Source organism: Podarcis filfolensis, assembly GCF_964270895.1.
Source record: "Podarcis filfolensis genome assembly, chromosome: 9".
NCBI classification, from domain to species: Eukaryota; Metazoa; Chordata; class Lepidosauria; order Squamata; family Lacertidae; genus Podarcis; species Podarcis filfolensis.
Genome location: NC_139610.1, coordinates 24,260,401 through 24,279,020, shown reverse-complemented (window position 1 = coordinate 24,279,020; position 18,620 = coordinate 24,260,401). Strand labels below are relative to the sequence as shown.

Here is an 18,620-nt window from a genome sequence, read left to right as displayed (position 1 = left end):
TCAAGGAAGGGGTAGATCAGGGCCAAGGAAGGTTGTGACTAAGTGAGAATCTCGAGAGACTGCAAGGAAATGCCTAGAGGGCTACATGTAGCCCCCAGGCCTCTGGTTCTCCATCTCTGTCCTAAAGCTTTAAACAGGTGAACCAGGAATGCTTAGACAAACTTGGATTTTCCTTGGTTCCTTGTTTACATTCTTTTCTTTCGGTTATCATCTATTATGCAAAGATAGCAAAGAAAGTCACAGTAAAAAGGGGGGAAAGGTGATTCAGAAAAACACACACTTTATAAACACAACCATCAATGTGATGCCTCATCCTTACCTGCAATTAATTTGTAGCGTATCATTGGCTGTTACAGTGATAACAGATTTTTGGATGCTAAGGGATGGTGGATCCAATGAAACAGATGAGCCTGCAAAATAACAACAATAAAAGTAACAATTTTATTATTTGTACCCTGCCCATCTGAGTGGGTTGCCCCAGTCCCAGACCAAAGAACGTGCCAAATTACACACACTCAACAAAAATGTGATTATATGTGTCATACATAACTCACTCGTATGAAAATTCTGCGCCCATGCCTGATCCACACAGGTCAATGGGATAGAGGTTGTGCATTTGAAGAGTTAAATTAGGAAGGATTTCACACATCATACAGAAATTCATGAGCTCTGTCATAACAGGAAGAATGGGCAGATGGTCAGAGGCTAGCAACTCAGCTCTGCAATTCATACAGCAAGGGTGGAGTTCCTGTTTTGTTGCACCGCTAACTTCAAGGTCTTACTAAAGGATGTGGGGCATTGAAACGAAGTGAACTTGACTCTACATGATGATCTCATTCTCTCAGGAACAACTTAATTCTTTTCTTACTTTTTTTTTAAAACAACAACCAATTAATTATAAATTCATCATTTGCCAGTGCTTCCAATTAATTAGCCTCATTCGACATTATTCTGAGGAACACATCAATATAAGCGTTAGACTACTGACTTAAAGAAGGGGTCTTTAAACTGGGAGAGTCTGGTGTGCAAAATAGCTGACTGATCCCACTGCAGCTATTAACAGCAAAGTTTGTGTATGTGAAGATGAACATACAGTGGTACCTCGGGTTAAGTACTTAATTCATTCTGGAGGTCTGTTCATAACCTGAAACTGTTCTTAACCTGAAGCACCACTTTAGCTAATGGGGCCTCCTGCTGCTGCCACGCTGCCAGAGCACAATTTCTGTTCTCATCCTGAAGCAAAGTTCTTAACCTTTCTGGGTTAGCGGAGTCTGTAACCTGAAGCGTATGTAACCTGAAGCATATGTAACCCGAGGTACCACTGTATATGAATGTGGTTTGGATTGCAACTCCTATCAGCCCCAGCTAGCATGGGCAGGGGGCCGGTAGGGGTTGCAGTCCAGAACAGAAGTTGATGGAAGCTGTAGTAACTCCTCTCGAAGTTAACTTAATCCTATTGCTCAGATTTTTAGAGGATGCTTCTTTTGCTACCCAAGAGCTGAGAATTACACGGAGCTTAAAATTCATCTGTTCCTATAAAATAGGGTTGCCATCTTTCAAAAAGTGAAAATCCATACACAAAAGTTGAGCTTTTTTTTCTTTTTCTTTTTTTGCAAAAGCTCTAAAACAAATGACATGTTTTGAGCTAGACTTCCGACATGTGTTGCCATATGTCTGGATTTTCCCACACACTGAAGCAATTTTCACCCAGACACTGGCTCCGAATGCCATATTTCAGCTATGTCCAGGAAATATGGCAACCTTACTATGAAACCTATTTCAAGGAAGGTGTTCTAAGTGTTTAGGTAAGATGTTCCAAGCATTCGTTGCACTAATTGTGTGGGTTAAGATAACAAGTGGTTTTCAAATGATGCCCCCTCAAAGGCATGGCAGGCAAGCTTTTTTAAAAGGCAACTATTGATCCTTCTCCACAATATTCATTAAAGTGGACTATAACTGGGCACAGTCAGCTCTCATGGCAACGGCAAAGTCCAGCAAGCCAGATTAGTGCCCCACAGAAATGAAAGTGCATCCATAGTTCAATGATGGCCATAGCTCAGTGGTCAAGGACCTCATTTGCTCCAGTTCAGTCCTCAACATCTCCAGGTAGGTCCAGGAAACACTCCTGCCTGAGCCTCTGGTGAGCCAGTCATTGTAGACAATGTTGAGTTAGGCGGGCCAGTTTTCTGACTCAGGGATGAGACAGCTTCCTATAATGGAAGTCACATTCTTACATATGGAAGTCGAGAATACGGCTTTCCAGAACTGAAGCCCTGGTTTCTAAATACACTTGAGATTCCAAAACGATGCTTTTAGTAATTCATATCTGATATGTCACTTGAAACAGGAGCTCTGTTCCATGAGCAATACCAAAGAAACACTCAAACACAAGGAGAGGAAGGGGGGAAATGCAATGTAAATATGCTGCTGTGAAAGACTGTAATTCAAAGACAAAACGGAATTGTAATAAGGTCCATTGGCAAACCATTATTCTATAACTATTAGGCTACGGCAGTAATATTTCATTCATGAGTTGCTTTTTATCTGAATGTATGTCACTCAGACAGATTTTACATTCTGTTTTGGCAGCCACTGGCTCAAAGGGGAAAATGAATGCCAGAAAACATCTATAGGATTGTTAGCATGTCTACACAGAAAAAAGTGGCCCTAAGTTCAAAAAGACTTACTCCCAGGTAAGTGTACAACTAGAATTGCAACCTCACATTGTCCTTTCATCCTAAATTTATTATTAATATGAAATTACTTCTCTCATATTAGATTATTTTTTGCTAGCATTAAAGTAAATATATTAATAAACAGTAATTCTAAATCATCTGCTCTGTGGTGAAATCTGCTTGGATTTCTCTTCTCCAAGCCATTTTATTGTGACTGCTGGCACTACATCTATCATCTTAACTATTTAATTGTTGTTTCACTGATCCCTAAAACTCAGCAGCCATCCAGCAAGAACTGTACAGCTGCAGCCCTAGGCCCACTTACTGTGATTTACTTCTGAGTAAACAGGCATAGGACTCTGCATTGCAATCTGCCACTGATTTCCACAAAACATTTGCTAAGATTGTGCTCAAAATGTATCTCTCATCTCAGATATCCTTGGAGCAAACCTGCCAAATTCATATATTTATGTGGATCACAAAAGCTCAGAGAAGATAAAAATGATGCCAAGCATAGATTTATCTTCCCATTTGGGTATCACCAATGAAAGCCAAACAAGCAATAATGGGTGTGGGAGGAGGAAGGGGGATTTTAAAAAGAAAAAGTAAATTATATGAAACCTAACATTGTTCATTGGACCATAAAGAAGGCTGATCGCTGAAGAATTGATGCTTTTGAATTATGGTGCTGGGGGAGACTCTTGAGAGTCCCATGGACTGCAAGAAGATCAAACCTCTCCATTCTTAAGGAAATCAGTCCTGAGTGCTCACTGGAAGGACAGATCATGAAGCTGAGGCTCCAATACTTTGGCCACCTCATAAGAAGAGAAGACTTCCTGGAAAAGAACCTGATGTTGGGAAAGATGGAGGGGCACAAGGAGAAGAGGATGACAGAGGACGAGATGGTTGGACAGTGTTCTTGAAGCTACCAGCATGAGTTTGATCAAACTGCGGGAGGCAGTGGAAGATAGGAGTGCCTGGCGTGCTCTAGTCCATGGGGTCACAAAGAGTCGGACACAACTAAACGACTAAACAACAACAAAACATTGTTCAAAATAGTCAAGAAGTCTAGCTCTTCCTTTCTGATCTTGCTTGAAATACCAGTCACTGGTGAATAACCATGAGGAGAGACACAGTGGTTTTGCTTGTGGCCTTCTGAAAGGCATCTGATCGGTTCCTGTGCGAAACAGAAGCCTGGACTAGATAGACCTTTGGTATGATCCCGCAGGTCTTTTCTTAACTCCTTAAAGCAGGCTTAATGGGAAAATTGGGGGTGATGTTCCCAGAGCCTTGATCATTTGCTCACCAATATGAGAAAGCACCTATTTCATGCACAGCACATACCATACTTTATGCAGCACATAGAACAGCACTGCAACAATAACACTCTAGTTATCCAGCTTTCAATAAGAAAGCACCATAAGCAAGCCAAAAGAGTCCTTTAGCAAAGGCAGATCAAGGGGAGCGTGATTGGTCGGTTCGCACCGAGTGTTGAACTCTTGGGGCTTTGCAGCAGACACCGCAACTATGACACCCTAAGGAAGGTGAGAGGCAGGGGTGCTAGATTTTGGTGTTGCACAAAGTGTCACTGTAATTTGAGGAGCCGAGGTCTGCCACTGCCTTTAGCCCTTCAGACCATTAGCAGCACGAGTGGTTTGCTCCTTAACTGCAATGTTCACCACCTCATCATTAGCACCAACAACATAAAACTAGATGCCACTTGGTAGACCTCAATCTACCTATGGCCACAGAAGCTGTGTCCTGGGGACCTCCTTCAAATAATCACAGTCCTTCTGTTTTGCTGCTGCTTTCCTTTGTCGTTGTACAAACCACATTGCAGTTTGAATGATTAGTTCAAATCTCCCAAGAATCTCCTTCCGCCAACCCAACTTGCTGGGTTAGCATTTGGTCAGTGGTACTGTAGAATTGGAAGGGACCAAAAGCAGTGCCCGATTTACATATAAGCTAAACAAGCTATAGCTTAGGGCTCCACTCTCTTGGGGGCCCCCAACAAATTTAAAGGGGGGGAACTGGATGTACATTTCCAAAAAAAAGATAAAAAACAAAATAAAGCCTACATACAGCAACAGTGTTTTGTATTGTGTAGGCTCCTATGATGTAAGTAATGGGCCGCACCTGCTATATAAAGGGCCCCATTACTTTCAGTAGCTTAGGGCCTCATCAAACCTAAATCCAGCCCTGACCACAAGGGTCTTCTATAGTCAACCCCCCTTGCAAAGCAGGAATCTTTCACTCAACATGGGGCTCGAACCCACGATCTTCAAAGTACGAGTCTCATGCTCTGCCGACTGAGCTATCCCAGGTAGTGTACTGCTGTTTGGCTGGATTTTTCCCTTGTTGCATTATCTTTTGTTTTTTAACTCACACCATTGTCACCTTTGCATGTGCATGGCGCTAATGGCTTAGAACATGCAAATGCGTGCCCTTTGTCATGGACTTTGCTGCTATAGGATGTAGCGCTCAGTGGAGACTGGCCCATTAGGGCAAATGGGGTGTTGTGCCACAAAACCTCAGCCTGCCCTGAACCTGCCCCACCCGCCTGCCTTCTTACCAGCCCAGAGACTGGCACAACCTCTCAGCATCCTCATCCTTAAGTCTCTTCTTAAATTTTATTTTGCATTTTTGCATTTTACAATGTTTCAACTATAGAAATTATTACCTTTTCTGCGGCTTCCCTCCCTCTCTGCAGTTTCTTATTTTTTACTGCATCACCAATTCAAACCTGTTCACAAATGTATCCTTCGTACGTCCTTTAAGCTATTTCTTACTGCTTGGGTTTATGTCAAACCTGCTAACGCTTTTAATTGTTTACCATTTGTCTTCATATATTCAACACATTTTCTGTTTTTTAAAAAAAGTTTCTCAACTTGATCACTTATTCCTCTGGCAAGTTCCGCCATCTCTGCATATTCCATCAGTTTTAGTTGCTGTCAGCCTTAGACTCAGTGATGCGCTTTGTGGAACTAAAGATGGGGGATGGATGGTGGTGAATCTAGAATTTATTGTCTCAGCCTTTCGTTGGTTCCGGCTCCATTTATCATTGCATCGTTCGCTCTACTACGGATTGGCTCCCTGCCTTTTACACACTCCCCGTCCCCAGTCCTAGCGGTATCACTACTGGTATCACTGGTTGCAGTGTCAATGGGTTAATAATCCCAAAGGGTTAGGTAAAGCAAGACTGGCAAGGACTTTGGGAGGTATTTCACAAAATGAATGTCACCTCTGAGCCAGGGAAAAGATGTATAAAAAGCAGCACGTCACACACTGATGATGATAATAACAACAATAAAGCTCACCCACTTTGGCCCCCTCCTCCCCAAAAAAGCTCAACAACTTAGCCAAAAAATGGTCAACAACTTTTGTGTCTGGATTTTCACTTTTTGAAATATGGCAACCCTGTGATAACAGCATCAATATTAATATTATTAAGGATGATGTGAAGACTGCATGCATGTCCATCCCTGCCCCTGTAATTGACAGAGTGGTTCTCTGTGGTCCTTTTTTTTTTTTAACATACCAACACGAACATGTGCAGACATGCACATTATTTGCAAATGATGGCATAGTGCCATGGTCAATATTGCAGCATCAGTGTGAGTGGTACTTTAGTGAGGACAAAGAGGGCGGGCTCCTGTCCCAGAAAAGTTAAAATCTATTTAAAATATTAAAATAGATTTATTTATCTATCGAATTTATATACTGGCCTATACCTGCAGGTCTCAGGGCGGTTCACCGAATCTAAACACAGATTACAATTTTTTTTAACCCTTACACACAAAAAAGGATTGGGGGTGGGGACACTTGTGTGAAATGGACCTGAAAGTGGGATTCTTGGAGAACCCATGGTGATCCTCCTGCAGGGACAGGAGGAGATTTGGAGCCAGGGCCCTAAATCCTCTCCTCCTTACTCTCCAACCTCGGACTCTCTCCCTGCTGCTAAAAAAGACCCAACAAGAAGTTTGAGCCCTTCAGCCAGCCACATCCTTGCTCAGCTGAAATGCGGAGGGGAGGGGGGAGAGAACGAGACAGAGAAAGCCCCCAAGGCTGGGCCACTCCAGCTCATCCAGATAACCAAAGTAGCTTCAGGTCAGCTGTATCAGGCCGGTGCATACGGTACAAGGCTAAGCCTTGCCTGCTCGGAAATCACTCGTCCTGAATTCAATGGGGCTTATTCCCAGGTACGGGGCGTCGCCGCCTTGGTCGTCGTTGGCTAGAGCGCAGTGCTGACAACGCCAAGGTTGCAGGTTCGATCCCCGCGTCAGGGACAGCGGCACATTCCTGCATTGCAGGTGTTTGGACTAGACGATCCTCGGGACCCCTTCCAGTTCTATGACCAGAAGCCAACATGTTGCGGAAGGGTCGCGTGCCGCGTCGCCAAGATCACCTGCGCATTTTGGTGATCCGTGCGCCAGGCGCTGCGCAAGACAACGCGGAACATCGGTGCTCAGCAGAGCAATCCCAGCCACGGCTACTCGGAAGTAAGTGCAGCTGAATTCGGTGGGGCTTCGTTCCAGTGAAAGGGGCTACGCTTCCAGCTGGTTCTTTCCACCTTTCTTTGTGCAAAAAGCCCGCCCCCCCCCCGCGCCAAATTCATCTATCCTACGGCAGACTATTTCTTCCCCCAACCCAGGGAATTCCTCGGCACCTGGGGAGGCGGCGGGTGGGGGGTGTGTGAGTGTGATCTGTGCCAATCTAGCTTGGCTGAGCTGATTCCCTGGATCCTGGGGAAGGGGAGCCCCTAGGAGATCGGCTAAGTTATCCGCCAAACAACCCAACAATAAACAACAACAACAACACACACACTCGTGCCCTCCTCTTACCCGCCTCAACCAGCCCGGGCTCCGCGGCAGCCCACAGCGCCAGGATCAGTCCCAGTCCCGCCGCCAGCTCCATGTCTCCTCGGAGCAACAAGAACCACAACAAAACGCGGGTGGCAGAGCAGGTCAAGTCCAGGGGAAGCTACCCAACCCCGGGTGATCTCTATTATAGCCCAGACATCAGCTGCGGGGCCAAAGCCTCAGCCGCTTTGCCTTCGATCCGACCGCTTCAGCCAGCCAGAAGATCCGCGGAGCAGGCGCGACAAGCGCACTTCCTTAGGCGGGGCAGAGAAACAATATTTCTGCGGATTCTCTTCGAGGCGCTCCGATGCCCCAGCAGCCTGGCCAGAGTCTTCCCCGCCAGGCGGGGTTTTGCAAATCAGTGCCGACCAATCCCCGGGCCCAGCGCTCCTTCGGAGGAGGGGCTTGACACGCTAGCCCCGCCTCCGACCCTGATGTATCTCCCCAATGCCGCCCCTCTTCTTCTGGGGTGCATTTCTTGGAGCTTCAGCCACAAGACCCAGAGGCAAAAATAAAATAAAATAAAAATCCTTTTTGGGAGGTGTACTTCTGAGATTCATTTCCACGCTTTTCTAGCTCCCACTGGGACTACATGTGTGTCAGAGTTCTGCTTTCTAACTAAATCGAAAGTTATTGGCTTGCAGTTCAACCACATGTTTCTGCAAACGTATTCCCCGTTGTGATGGATAGAGAGGTGTGAAACTGACCTATTTTTAAAGTTTTCAAGCAACTGTGGGCCAAAGTCCGGTTGATAGGTTGTACCCTGGCAGTTTTGATACCTTTCTGAGTAAGACTGAAACTAGTTTCAGTAAAAGCATATTTCTATATATGAATGACTACAAGTGGAACCTGTAACAACATTTGTGTGTCCAGATAATCACTTTTGAAATATGGTAACCCTACAAAGCGCACATTTTTTTAAAAAAAGTACTTAAAGAAAATGGACTCTTTGCAGTTAAAGTGATGGGGAATCATTCTGAAACGTATGGAATGAATTCAGGGAAGATGTATAAACACCCCACAAGCAAATCAAAACAAATATTCCATATAGACCGGACATAGTCTAACCAGCGCATTTTATGCAAGAGAATTAGGATGAATGCTAAATAAACATTCCTCATCTAGTGAAGCCCAACATAATTATTGTGGCACATTAGTCAGTGGGTGATATCTGGTTTAAATGTTTTGCCTGCTTTTTATTGCATATATGTATGGGTTCTTGTAACCTGCTTTGATATTTTAAATGAAATTGTGGCATACAAATATTTTAATGAATACAGTGGTACCTTGGGTTAAGTACTTAATTCGTTCCAGAGGTCCGTACTTAACCTGAAACTGTTCTTAACCTGAAGCAGCACTTTAGCTAATGGGACCTCCTGTTGCTGCCACGCCACCGGAACACCATTTCTGTTCTCATCCTGAAGCAAAGTTCTTAACCTGAAGCACTATTTCTGGGTTAGCGGAGTCTGTAACCTGAAGCGTATGTAACCTGAAGCGTATGTAACCCAAGGTACCACTGTAAATAAAAATAATAAATAATGTTTTGTGGACTAGAGCCCAGCTCATCAAATGCATGAAGTGTTGTACTGTGGTTGAGCATGAGGAGACCATCTTAATCCTGCTCTCGGAATCAGGAGTGACTTCCTGCGTGTTAAGATTTGTTACTTAAGACTCATTTCCAAGATCTCTAGCTTGACTTAAGTCTGTTTAAAAAAAGAAATGAAAGACCTGCACATCTCCCATTAACACTGGAAACTCAATCTCTGCTACTCTGGTGGCCCAAATCTCATTAGACACAACTTGCAAAATCTCTACTCTGAAGGCTCTGCAGGGAATGAGGGGAGAGCGGACCCCTCCCAGCCATTCCCAGTGCCCTTCTTCCGCTCCTGCTGTTCCTCTGCATCAGTCACGATTTCTCTTCCTCAGACCTGCCACAAACACCTCGTGCAGACAGGCTCAGGAGGGTCTGGTTGAAGGAGTCTGGACAGGACAGGAGGCAGCAGGAGCCCAGGACAACAAGCTGCCTTTTGTTTCCTTGATTGTTGAAAACAACAAGTTCAGAAGTGAGATCCAGGCGGAGAAGATCCTAGCTTGCCGTCTGCGTTATCATTTCTGGCATCTGTGGGCAACATGAACAGCTTCCTGTTTAGCCCTCTGAACTCAGAAAAGAAGGTAGAGCCATTCCCTTTCCTCTGTACTGTGCTTATAACTGTCCTACTTAATAAAGTTACAGAACTGTTGAGGCAGGAGGAATGTGAAAGCCACTGAAGCTGGCATCTTACATTTCCTTGGGAGTAAAACCCATGGAACTCAATAGGGCTTGAGTTTTGCTTGGGCTTTGAGATTTGCTTTTGGCCATACTAGTCATCCCCTCACCCCAGAAAATAAGATTCCTCCCCCCACCCTTTGCCTTGAAGACTTTGGCTTGCTTGCTTCAGCTTCCAGAGGACTTCCATATAACTACATACAGTGGTACCTCGGGTTAAGTACTTAATTCGTTCCAGAGGTCTGTTCTTAACCTGAAACTGTTCTTAACCTGAAGCACCACTTTAGCTAATGGGGACTCCCGCTGCTGCTGCGCCGCCGGAGCACGAGTTCTGTTCTCATCCTGAAGCAAAGTTCTTAACCTGAGGTACTATTTCTGGGTTAGCGGAGTCTGTAACCTGAAGCGTATGTAACCAGAAGTGTATGTAACCCAAGGTACCACTGTATAGGGAGAAGTGGTGTTGCAAAAAAACATGAAACATGTTTGATTCATACACTATCCAGGTGATAACATATCTTCCACCTGGATTTACATCTGTGCTGCTCTTAGGTTAAAGTATAGATATGCATATTTTCACTGCTGCTTTGCAACCTGCAGCGATAATATTCAAGGGAGATAATGTAATTATTTTTCCCCTGGTCCAACCAGCAAAAATATTTTGACTTTGGAGGATGGTGCAAAAAATAAAAACAAATTTATGCAACCCAAGGGAATGGGCCCTAAAAATGGTTTGGGGAATGTTATTTCTGCACTGCTATGGATAAACAGGTTTATTAAATGGAAATATAGCAGGTGGGTTTCACATAATAGCAAGTAACCTTTGGATGTGATAGCAGTTTGTTTGCTATGGGGCAACTGGGGCTACGATTCTATATGCACTGACCTGAATGTAAGCCCCTTTCAATACAGTAAGGCTTACATCTGAGTAAACATGTATAGGATTACACTGTATCAGGTAAATTTAGTCATTTCCCCAAGCGTCTTGCCGCTTATGTACTCTTAAGATTATATAGGATCACTTAATAGTGATTAGTTATGCTTTAACAATTAAATGATCATGAGTATACTCCCTTGCTTTGTAAATTTAACATGTATCAGTGGCTCACGGGGTTTTTAGAGGAAAGGAGAGGAAAGAAATAAACCACAGAAGAAAACTGAGGTTAGACCACCGCTGCCGAGACATGAATGAACTAAAGTTTCATCATGGCTGTGTAATGTCCAGAACCAGTGAAAGTCATTTTCCAGTGCCCCTTGCCTTCTTTTTAAACAGGCCTGTCATCAGGAAAATGAGCTGGGAATCACTCCTTTCACTTCCTCCCCATTAGATCCACATGTTTCCTGACCTGTTGGCTTTTTCAGCAGAGAAGCTTGCCACCTGCGCTTCAGATCTGTCAACACTACAACGTCCTGTACCTCTCACATGTCCAGAAATTGTTATTTCAACAAAAATGACCACGCGGGACTACTCTAGTTATTCAGCAGACAGGCATTTATTGGATTTCTGGTTCCTTCACCTTGGGCTTGATGTTCGTGGTGCCTTTCCCATGCAAACGAACTAAATATCTGGGCCAAAAAAATGAGTTTGCTTTCATGTTTTAGGAATAAAATAATGAATCCGACAGTTTCAGACTGGTCTCGTTTTTCAATCCAGGGACAATTTTATTTCAGTCTCCATTCGTATGTGCAAATTTTCATTGCCCCTGTGAAATTGAGCTCTGGCGCTTGATTTGCATAATAATTTTTGGCACACTGACTAGTAACATTGGCACCAATAGGACATGGCTCAGGCAAAAGGTGAAGTCTGTGCCATAGCTAGGGAAAGCTGGGCAGGTCAAGTGACAATAAAGTTAAGGTCCGTTCACATAAGTGAATAATGATGCGGCAGGTACCTGAACTGTAAAGAAGGCAGTCTCACATGGCAAACTTTTCCTGCGAAGCAACTTCTCATGCAAATGGATTAGCTCAGAGGTGGGAGACCTCTTCCACCCAGAAGACCACATTCCCTTCTTGACAGCCTTTCAAGTGGTGGGTGAGACCAGAGGGGGAAAGGGGGGGAGGAGCAAAAAAATTGGCATTTTACCTTTCTGCAGTAGGATAATTTCTAGGTAAAAAGGTAAAGGACTCCTGGAGGGTTAAGCACTCATCTCGCTTTCAGGCCGAGGGAGCCGGCGTTTCTCTGCAGACAGCTTTCCAAGTCATGTGGCCAGCATGACTAAACCACTACTGGTGCAACGGGACACTGTGATGGAAACCAGAGCCCACGGAAATTCCGTTTCCCTTCCCGCCGCAGCGGTACCTATTTATCTACTTGCACTGGTGTGCTTTCAAACTGCTAGGCTGGCAGGAGCTAGGACAGAGCAACAGGAGCTCACTCCATTGCGGGGTTTCGAACCACTAACCCTCCGATCGGCAAGCCCAAGAACCTCAGTGGTTCAGACCACAGCACCACCCACGTCCCTATTTTAGTTTCTACACACAGTTGCACACCCCTCTCTGTCCTCCATCCAGGGAAGCAAGGGTCAGGGTCAGAGTTCAAGGACACATTCCAGCTAGGTAAAAACACTTGGGCTGTGAAGCAGGGACCAAGAGGGGAGACTTCTGAGAGCCAGATAGAGAGGAATTAGCCCCCTACCCCAGATTGAAGTTCTCCACCCCGGTGTAAGATGTGAAACCAGCAGCGGAGTGAGTTTTCATAGTTCCTGGGGCACACACATGTGCAGCAGAGGGGGCACAAGGTGCCAGGTGCAGAGGGCAAACACAGCCCGTCCTTCGGTGCTGCCATTGCCACCGTAGAGACACCAGCCCTGAGCCACTTTGCGAGGCAGGGATCTGATCAGATCCCAGCCTTGCAAAGCAGCTCATGGAGGGTGGCGTGAGAAGTACGCAACAGCCATGTGCCCTTTGACTCCAGCCCCTCGAGGGCAAGGTTGGGGTCAAAGGGCGCATGGCATCCTTCTTACTCTACCCTCCTCAAACTACTTTGTGAGGGATCTAGTCAGATCCCAGCTTCACAGGGCTGCACAGGGCTGGCAGTATAAGCAGCGCCTCCCCTCCCCAAAAAATGCTCCGGGGGCCATTGTCCCAGCAGCCCCCACTCCATGCTATGCCTCTGTGTGAAACTTCCTTCACCCATTGCCTTATTTTCCCAAGCGCCACTCGGGTCGTTCAACATTACATTCCGTGAGTGTGGGATCTTTGTGCCTGTGCACGCACATAATTGAGCTGCAAGCTCATACTCATAACCTTTAATGAGTGTACAATCTGGGCACACAACGGCTGAGCTATAATTGTGCGCTTTCTTGCACACAATCGCTTTTGCATGTGTGGAGACACAGCTCGGGCCAGCATCCACTGTATTGCAGAAGGAAACCCGTTATCATACAAGCGATTGTATGTGAGAACTGGATCTCAGACAAAGCTCGGACGCTAAGGTGCCAGCTGCCTGCTAGCTGTGGTGAGAATGCATATCTGGTGGAAGGAGCCTGTCTCCCGCCACCCAGCAGACCCTAATGCTCATGACTCTTTGGCCTGCAAATGACAAATCCCCTGAAATTGTAATAAACCCCCTGTTTGAAGACTGACACTGATTTATTGCTTTCCAAGTACAATGTGCACAGCTCGATAGGTGGAAGCCCATTATGATTAGGTTGGCCAGACATGGCGTATGGTCCTAGGATGTCCTCTACGTCAAGAGCGCACCAGCTCTGCAGTAAAAAACAAAAACAACCCCTTTATTTATTTATTTATTTATTTAAAACTATATAATCTGCAAAACCCTAATTGTGTTTACATAGAGGGAGAGCAGTAGCAGAAAGTAGAGGTTTAAGATAAGAGAGCCAGATAGTGGATTAGCTGTAATCTGCAGGTCTAGGACTATGGGCACGTCACAAATCATACACTTGCACTTTATAGCACAGCATCTGGTAGACTTTTTCAGCATCTTGTGCCTTGTTTTAGTTTCTCCCCCCCCCCCCCAGAAACAGCAGACATTTAGCCTTCATGGTTGAAATGGGGGGAAAAACCTTAAAATAGGAAGGTCAGCAGCCAGGAAAAAAAAGTGGGTGGGAGGGGAAGGTTCAGAAACTGAAAGTAGTTGAATTAGGGTTTTCAGTGGCCTGGAAAAAAAATGATCTTCTCTCAGCAAATCTAGCACATGTTTAGAATCATCCCTTTTTTCTTTTGCCTTATGTTGAACTACAAATCCCCCTCCTTCAAAACAACAACAGCAACAACCCCTAAACACAAGGTAAAGGTAAAGGTAAATGTACCCCTGCCCGTACGGGCCAGTCGTGTCCGACTCTAGGGTTGCCTGCTCATCTCGCTCTAGAGGCCGTGAGCCGGCGCCGTCCGAAGACACTTCCGGGTCACGTGGCCAGCGTGACGAAGCTGCAGCTGGCGAGCCAGCACCAGCGCAGCACACGGAAACGCCGTTTACCTTCCCACTATAAAGCGGTACCTATTTATCTACTTGCACTTAAGAGTGCTTTCGAACTGCTAGGTGGGCAGGAGCTGGGACCGAACGACGGGAGCTCACCCCGCCGCGGGGATTCGAACCGCCGACCATACAATCGGCAAGTCCTAGGCACTGAGGTTTTACCCACAGCGCCACCCGCGTCCCAGACACAAGGTGCATAGTGCTAAAGGCTAGCCAGTTTATATAGGTATCGCCTGCCCTGCCCCACTAACAGCTATTGCATATATGGTCAGGTATGAACCCATGAATCTCCAGGAGAAGAGTTGTATAATTGTGGAACAGCCATTAGTGTTCTTTCCCCATATGCTAATGTCTGCAAGAAGGAATACCAGTAGGTGCTTTATAAGAAGTAGGTGGTTGTGTGGAAATGAACATATGGGAAAATTGTATCTGGGATACAGCAGTGTCTGAGCTTCTCACCAGACACAGAAGGGCAAATAAAGCCATAACAAATAGAGACAACTTCCAAGAAACATAGACCTCTTACTTTAACTATGTCAGGGGCGCTATTTAGGGGGGTGGGGGCCATGGGCCCCCCAAAAAAATTCAAGGAGGGGTCTGTCCCCCCCAATTGTGGTGACCATGTGCACCCTCTGTGCGCACTACGTGGCATGCTTGCATCATTTGAACAGGCCATGCATTGTGCTCTCATCACGCGACATCAGCACATCATGCATTGCACAGTGCCAGCCCCCCCCCAGCCCCTGAATCATAGGGGCAAGCCAGTGCACTTGAACCATGTTAATGACCAAATCAAGACCTTGCTATACCAACTGCTCAATATTCTCAGTGGAGGGGTTCCATTAAGTAATATGCTTGAACATGCAAATTTATGTCTAATGTCAATGAATAGGACAAACTCCATTAGCTGTACTGGTGGATAGGTGTTTCATGATTCTTGTATTCGTTTAAAAACACACACACACACACACACACACACATATATATATATATATATAGGCTTATATGTGATGAACTCTGGGTATGGAGACCATATCCAAAGATTGTCCAATGCATGAGAGTTTACTGCACATGGCAACCCCATGTGCGCAACTCCATTGTAGAAACATCCACAAAAGTATTTTGAAGATTGAGATCTTTAAGGTTCTGTTTTAACCACACTGAAAATACCAGGAAAACATCCAGGAAAACACAAATTCACCCGATTGAGTAAGTGACACACACACACACACACACACACACACACACACACACACACACCTTGACTAGAATAATTAGGATGTAGTTTAAAATTGTATGCCTCTCACTGGGGATTCCAAAGGACTTTGATGCAGAAAGTGTTTAAATGACAAATGTGTATTTATTTTACATTACATTCAGCATGTTTACTTTTTATGATAAGGTGAGTTATCTATAGCTTGCATAATCTTTCCCTGTCATTCCTAGAGATTAAGCACCATTTTCTCTGTAAACACGACTTTCCCTCCTCTTTCTCATTTCCCTAAAGGGAGCGCCAATTCAAATGGCTCCTTCACACAGTGAGCAGGCAAGGTCTAATAAATATATCACAACACATAAAAGAAACCCTGTGACAAAGGAGTCTTAAACCCTTCTGCTTATCTGAAGATATTTCTGTTTCACTTTTGTTTCCTGGATTCCCCTTCTCCTCCTCCTCTTTAACGAGAAGCTACTGAAAACAACTAATATTGAAAGAAATGTTGGAAGGGTACTTTTTCAAAACCAAAAACATTGATTAGAAAACCAGTCCCATTCTCTTGGACACCATTATTAACTGTTCACCCCAGGGAGAAGTATTGCAAACATATTGACTGCAGACTTTGTACTGCATTCTGTCTTCAATCTTTTAAAGAAACAATATTTGATTTAACTTCTCCATACTGAGATAAAGGTAGAAATCTATCCAGATCTGTTACTAAAGAGATTAACAGCTCTAGAGTATCGCCAGGTTAAGATAAATTTACCTGTAAGGTAAAGGTAAAGGGACCCCTGACCATTAGGTCCAGTTGTGACCAACTCTGGGGTTGCAGCACTCATCTCGTTTTATTGACCAAGGGAGCCGGCGTACAGCTTCCGGGTCATGTGGCCAGCATGACTAAGCTGCTTCTGGCGAACCAGAGCATCACACAGAAACGCCATTTACCTTCCCGCCAGAGCAGTACCTATTTATCTACTTGCACTTTGACGTGCTTTCTAACTGCTAGGTTGCAGGAGCAGGGACCGAGCAATGGGAGCTCACCCCGTCGCGGGGATTCGAACCGCCGACCTTCTGATCGGCAAGTCCTAGGCTCTGTGGTTTAACCCACAGTGCCACCTGCATCCCAAATTTACCTGGGACCACCTCAAATGTGATAAAAGCTGCTGCATTAAAAGGCACCTCTATGAAGCAATCTACAGTATCATTGTGGCTAGAGCAAGTATATCTGTATGTTCCAAAAATCCGAGCAGAAAATGTAGATCAATATTTAAGAATAACCCCCCCCCAAATGAACATTTCTGTTTCCCAACAAAGCTCAAATACAAGTTACATGAGGATTTAACCTGGCAAGCTACTCTCATTCTCTCACACTCACAAAATCAGAATGACTTTTGTACTTGAATTGCCTGTGAAATTTGAAATACAATATACAAAACCGGGGCAGGGGACGGAATTTAGTTCTCATTTAAAGGCAAATCCACCTGTTTTACATTTTGCAAAACAGCATCAGAACTGAAGCACAAGCATCCTTCAAAATTCACACTTCTGTGAATTTTGCAATGCAGTTCTCCAAGAATGCATACATGTAAATTATGTGTAGAAATGCATATATGAGAGGAAGCAGCATACAAAAATCCACTGTATTATGGTATGTTGCTTTAGACAAACATGTATATTAGAGCAAATTACACACCAAATCAGAACACACTAAAATATCGATGAATATTCATGAGGACTTTTTTTAAAAAAGCAAACCGATGTGGAGATGTGGAGAGCTGAGAAACCTGAGAAACTGAGAATAGCCAGTGCTGCCCAAACCACAGCAAAGCCTTTGAATAGATATTTGAACACAGGAAGAGGAGGGGATGGTATGGGTGTTTCCTGTCCTGTTGAGTGAAAATTCGGGAACCTCAGCAAGTTTATAAGAGCTGATGGAGGCCTTTTTTTTCCAAGGGAAGGCAACAGCTGGAGAGCTGGCTCTAAAGGTCTCATCCTGTGCTGTGTGATGCTCTTTGACCACAATCATTTTGAACTTCAGCAGTCTGAGTCAGGGTAACTTTAACAGGTAGGCTGCTGAAAACAGCGAGTAGAACATAGCAGTAGAACTTCGAAAGGTCCCTGCAGACACAACAAAATCTGGAAACTTTGCTATGAAACTCCCCCGCCACCCCAAATACAACATGGTGTCGTGCTAAGGATGTGGAACTGTTGTTTCCAGGTGGATCCTACGGCTGCCAGATCATGAAACCAGAAATTCTGGGATCCGGAGTAGATCAAAGGGTGGAGGTGGGAATGGGGCACACGTTTCGTTGGCAGATTGGGGAGCAGAGCAGAGGCCAGCAAAAAGAAAGAAAGAAATAAAAAAGCTGCCTAAAATTTTACAGCTAAAAAAACCAACAACAAACCTGAAGTGGCAAGGTAGAACACATTCTTCCACTTATAATATATGTTCTGTTTGTAATTCTCTGTAGCCTACAAGTATTTGCTTTGTGTGAATGAAAGGTCACCAAAGCTGTTTGCAACCAACAAATCATTTGCCAAATTGTAAACGTTTGTTCATCTGAAAGAAACTTATAAATGAGGTCCTATATTTATCATTTGAATTTAGTGACTCTGATTCTTTTAGTATTCTAAAAGGATTCCTTCACAGAAAAACAAGACTTGACTTTCCAAGTGCAGGGAAACAAGGTTATGTTTACTTCCAGGAAAAGAAAAATAGATTTCAATGGGTGAAGTGTTGAACTAAGGGATGAAAATACATCAAAGAACCACTTTAGCATGTTCAGAACCCATAGAGAACTTTTGTCGTCAAATGAACGCTTGAAGGTTGGAATATCAGTTGTTCAAAAGCAGCATGGTTAATTTTTGTTGACTTGGGGATGTTTGCTATAACATGGAATGCTTCCAAAAATCTGTATCTTTCTGTGTGCGTGGACCTCAGTATCAATGAAAACTTTCAGAAGATCATAAACTGTGGATTTTTAAAATCCAACCAAGAGTAGCTTTTTCCTACCGCCTTGCAGCAAAGAGCAGTGTGTTAAGGAAAACAGAAAGGAGGTGAGTCAAGGTAGCTTGACCCCTATGTTAGGTTAGATTGAACAGCAATCATTTTGAGACATTTTTGTCTTGAGACAAACTGTGGATTGGCCAGAGGCTATTTAGAGAAATG

At 44.5% G+C, this 18,620-nt stretch overlaps 1 protein-coding gene and 1 long non-coding RNA gene across 2 annotated transcripts in view; both read right to left on the bottom strand.

The window, feature by feature from the left end:
- KDR (kinase insert domain receptor) overlaps window positions 1–8,106 on the bottom strand; it is a 48,260-nt gene extending 40,154 nt beyond the window's left edge. Inside the window, exons 1-2 of the mRNA XM_083630096.1 lie at window positions 7,517–8,106; window positions 320–410 (exon numbers count right to left, since the gene is read on the bottom strand). Of these exons, the coding sequence (XP_083486222.1) occupies window positions 320–410; window positions 7,517–7,589 (164 nt within the window). The 5' untranslated portion in view covers window positions 7,590–8,106. The remainder of the gene's footprint in view (window positions 1–319; window positions 411–7,516) is intronic.
- Window positions 1–18,620, bottom strand: part of LOC310770367 — a 193,056-nt gene that overhangs the window by 149,165 nt on the left and 25,271 nt on the right. The gene's annotated exons all lie outside the window — the stretch shown is intronic.